We start from the raw sequence: 3,373 nt of genomic DNA, 5'->3' as shown, positions 1-3,373 counted from the left end.
TGGCCAGGAGCAGGGGACACGCTTGTCATAACCAGCTCTCACACTCACCCTCCTTAGCTGCTCAATCGATTCCTCCACCCCCAGCTCCACTGGCCCAAAATACGAGGTCAAACAGGACGTGACTCCTGGCTCTGCCACTCACTAGTTCCTATGACCCTGGGACAGTTATCAACTTTTCCAAGCCCCAATTTTGTCATCTGTTAAGTGAGGATGCTCACAGGAACCCCACAAGGAAACTGTAGGTAGTATGCATAGTCGTGCCTTCAAAGAGCCTAGGATAGCTCCGGGCACATAGTAAGTGCTCCGTAAAAGGGCCACCGTGGTGACTGTTATCTGGGCACCATATTTCCACGGCAAAGCTGGTGTGTGTCCAGGTATGTGTGACAAACAGAGGGTTTCCATTGCGCTCTAGAGACAGGATGGATTGCTCTGAGCCTCCTCTGTCTGTCTGGGCGGTTCAGAGGTGTCGGGGGGCGGGGACGCCGGCCGGGGGGACCTTGGGCATGTCCACCTGGCCGAGGCGCTGCTCAGCCCTAGACCTCGCTGCCCTCCCTGGAGTAGGGGGCGCTGTTTGTGTTGATGCTGTTGTAGAAATGGGGGCCGAACTGGTTGAGGGGGGAGCCCCCGTAGCCGAGCGTGCTGGTGGGCACGGGGCCGGCCCACTCGCCGCCCGCCCCGTGGCCTCCGAGGCTGGTGAACTGGGGGTAGGAGCTGAAGTTCACCAGGCTCTGCCCCATCTTGTCGGCGGGCTCCGGGCTCAGTCCTGGGGCGGCCCCAGGGCGGCCCCCGGGGCTCGGCCCGCCCGCGTAGGCGCTCATGCTGGAGAAGAAGCTGGCGAGGCAGGGGGTGCTCATCGGGCCGGGGGCCGGGCGCTGCTCCGCGCCGGTGGCGCCGGGCGAGGCGCTGTCCAGGATGTCCTGGGCGTCTGCGGCCTTGGGGCTGCCGGCCAGGAGGCCGCCCTCTGCCTTCTCCGAGGCCGAGGGGCCCGCGCCCGAGGGGCCATCCGACTTCCTCTTCCTCTTCCTGCGGAAGTTGCCGTTGTCGAACATCTTCTCGCAGTTGGGGTCCAGCGTCCAGTAGTTGCCTTTCCCTGTGCGGAGCGGGGCGCGGTGAGTGCGGAGACGGGCACAGCCTCTGCTCCTTCGCTCCCACCGCCAAGGTTAAAAACAAAGGATAGCAACCCCAGAAAGACAGAGAGCGAAGGTCAGAGACCGAGGAATGAAGAAATGCCACCAACTCCCCCCCGCCCCCCCGCCCCGTCTGTGTTTAAGCCCCCACTGCACCCCCACCGCTGGGCGCTGGGACACAACCACAGGGAGGCAGGAGCAGGGTGTTGCTCAGGCGCAGGTCCGCTTAGACGGTCAAGTGCTGGGGGCGGAGCGGGAGAGGCGCCTCCCTGCACTGCAGACGAGACAGGACCTCAGGGAGATATTCAGGGCTCCCTGAAAGACCTGGGCACGGGTCCAAAGATGGACTTGAGTCCGGTTACGCTCCACTGACAGGGACTGTGGGCGAGCCTCAGTTTCCCAGTCTGAGAGGTGGGCCCGCTGTACTGTCCCTCCTTCCTCGGCTGAGCGGAAAGGAAAATCCCAGGTGAGGAACTGTGAGGTCCGAGCCGAGCTCTGCCCGCCTGAGGGCGAGGCCGGCTATTGCGGCAGAAGGGACAGACACTCCTGCCTGGAGGCGGGGGGAGCTGGGCTCCCTGCGCCCTCCCTCGCCTCCTGTGGCGGAGCCAGAATGGACTTTAATTCTGGAAGGTGGAGACATGAGTATTGACTATATCACTCTCCGTACACGTCCGCATTGTAGAAATTCACTATTAAAAAGGAAAGCTCCCCAGTCCGGTGTCAGAGAGACCTCACCGATCACATTCCAGCAGGATCCCTTCCTCCTGCCTCACCCCAGGCGGGCTGCATCCCCCTGCCTGTTATTTGCCTTATCTGTGGAATGGGTTTTCCAAAAGCTACCCTGCAGTGCTGGATTAAAGGAGGTGCGGCCGCAGAATGCGGCCCTTAGTGGCTGTTCCCCAAACGCCTGATCTCTTCCCAGCAGCCTTGGGACACACTTGGGCTTTCAGTCCAACTTCTCCCCCCCACGGACTTGCCCTGAGCTGCATGCTGGGGGCCAGGGTCGGTCACAGCCATCGCTGCAGACCGCGGGGTCGCGCGAGCACAACAGCCTCGCGTGCGTTACAACCTCGTGGCCCGGCCACAAGCTGCAGGGACGCACGGTTACCATCCCTGTTTCTCAGGTGGGGAAACTGAGGCTCGGAGATCTAACTGGCCCGAGGTCACTGACCTGACGGGTTGGTGGCCCAGCCAGGATGGAAACCCCAATCCGCCTGCATGGCCCACACTCTCCCTCACTGCTGACTCCCCTCAGCCCCCCAGTTTTGGGGGACATGGTCATACTGAGAACTTTCTAGAATGGGCGTCAGGAGCCAGGGGCTGGCAGGAGCAGCGGCCTCCGGCCCGCCCTGGCCCCCTCACCTGGGTCGTCTTCGTCGCGGGGCACCTTCTTGAAGCAGTCGTTGAGCGACAGGTTGTGGCGGATGGAGTTCTGCCAGCCCGCCTTGCTCTTGTTGTAGAAAGGGAAGTTGTCGGCCACGTACTGGTAGATCTGGCTGAGCGTGAGGCGCTTGTCGGGCGCCCCGTGGATGGCCATGGCGATGAGGGCCGAGTAGGAGTAGGGGGGCCGCACCAGCTTCATCAGCTCCTCCTGCGACGGGATGGGCAGCCAGCCCAGGTCGCCGCCCCCCATCCCCGACACGCCGGGCAGCAGCTGCCTCTGCACCCCGTAGGCCTGGGGCAGGAAGGGGCTGGCGCTGGGGCCCGGCAGGTAGGGCTGTGGGGTCATGGCCTGCCCGTTGAGCCAGAGGTAGGGGTTGGGGGTGGCCCCGTACTCGCCACCCCCCTCGAAGGAGGGGGGCCGCTGAGGGCTGGGCCCGCCCTGCGGGTGGAAGAAGTTCTCGTAGTACAGGTTCACCTCGGGGGGCTCCTGGCCGATGCTGGGGAACTGGGGGCTGCAGCGAGGGGGCGAGGGCACCGGGAGGTCGAAGGAGCTCATGCTGGGGCTGGGCTCAGGGAGGCGCCTGCCTGGCACCTGCACAGGGGAGCTGTCCCTGCAGGTGCTCAGCCAGCCGGCCTCCCACTTATACCCCTGAGGGCTTGGCCAGGGGCCCCACCCAGGGGCGGCCACCTAGAGCGGGCAGTCCCGCCCCGTCCTCCAGCAGCCACCCTGCCAGCAGCACAGGAACCTGCCTACTGGCCACGCCAGGTCCCGCTAGGGACGTGCCCAGACCTGCACCCGGCAGGCGTTTCCTCCTGCTCCATGTCCATCTCTGTCCCCACCGTCTCTCCTCTCCCTGTTTGCC

The 3,373-nt window shown here is 64.4% G+C and overlaps 1 protein-coding gene across 2 annotated transcripts; it reads right to left on the bottom strand.

Annotated features, from left to right (window-relative positions):
* Window positions 1–533: 533 nt before the first annotated feature.
* On the bottom strand, window positions 534–3,066 carry FOXI1 (forkhead box I1). 2 transcript variants are annotated; one of them, XM_016213995.2, is made up of 2 exons: window positions 2,490–3,066; window positions 534–1,090 (listed from the first exon to the last, which is right to left on the bottom strand). In XM_016213995.2, exons 1-2 carry the CDS (start codon window positions 3,064–3,066, stop codon window positions 534–536), a joined length of 1,134 nt encoding a protein of 377 aa, XP_016069481.2. The 2 variants fall into 2 exon arrangements, with proteins under 2 accessions (XP_016069481.2, XP_016069482.1); XM_016213996.2 differs by having other exon boundaries at window positions 534–813; window positions 2,492–3,066.
* Window positions 3,067–3,373: the final 307 nt, after the last annotated feature.

The sequence above is a fragment of the Miniopterus natalensis genome, chromosome 4, assembly GCF_054644295.1.
Source record: "Miniopterus natalensis isolate mMinNat1 chromosome 4, mMinNat1.hap1, whole genome shotgun sequence".
NCBI lineage: Eukaryota > Metazoa > Chordata > Mammalia > Chiroptera > Miniopteridae > Miniopterus > Miniopterus natalensis.
This window is presented reverse-complemented; position numbering and strand designations above follow the sequence as displayed.

Bases quoted from the DNA above. Each gene is read 5' to 3' on its own strand.
- FOXI1 (XM_016213995.2), bottom strand. From the start codon at position 3,066: ATGAGCTCCTTCGACCTCCCGGTGCCCTCGCCCCCTCGCTGCAGCCCC. The intron at 1,091-2,489 runs GTGAGGGGGCCA...CGCTCCGCACAG, and splicing joins CCGCGACGAAGACGACCCAG to GGAAAGGCAACTACTGGACG.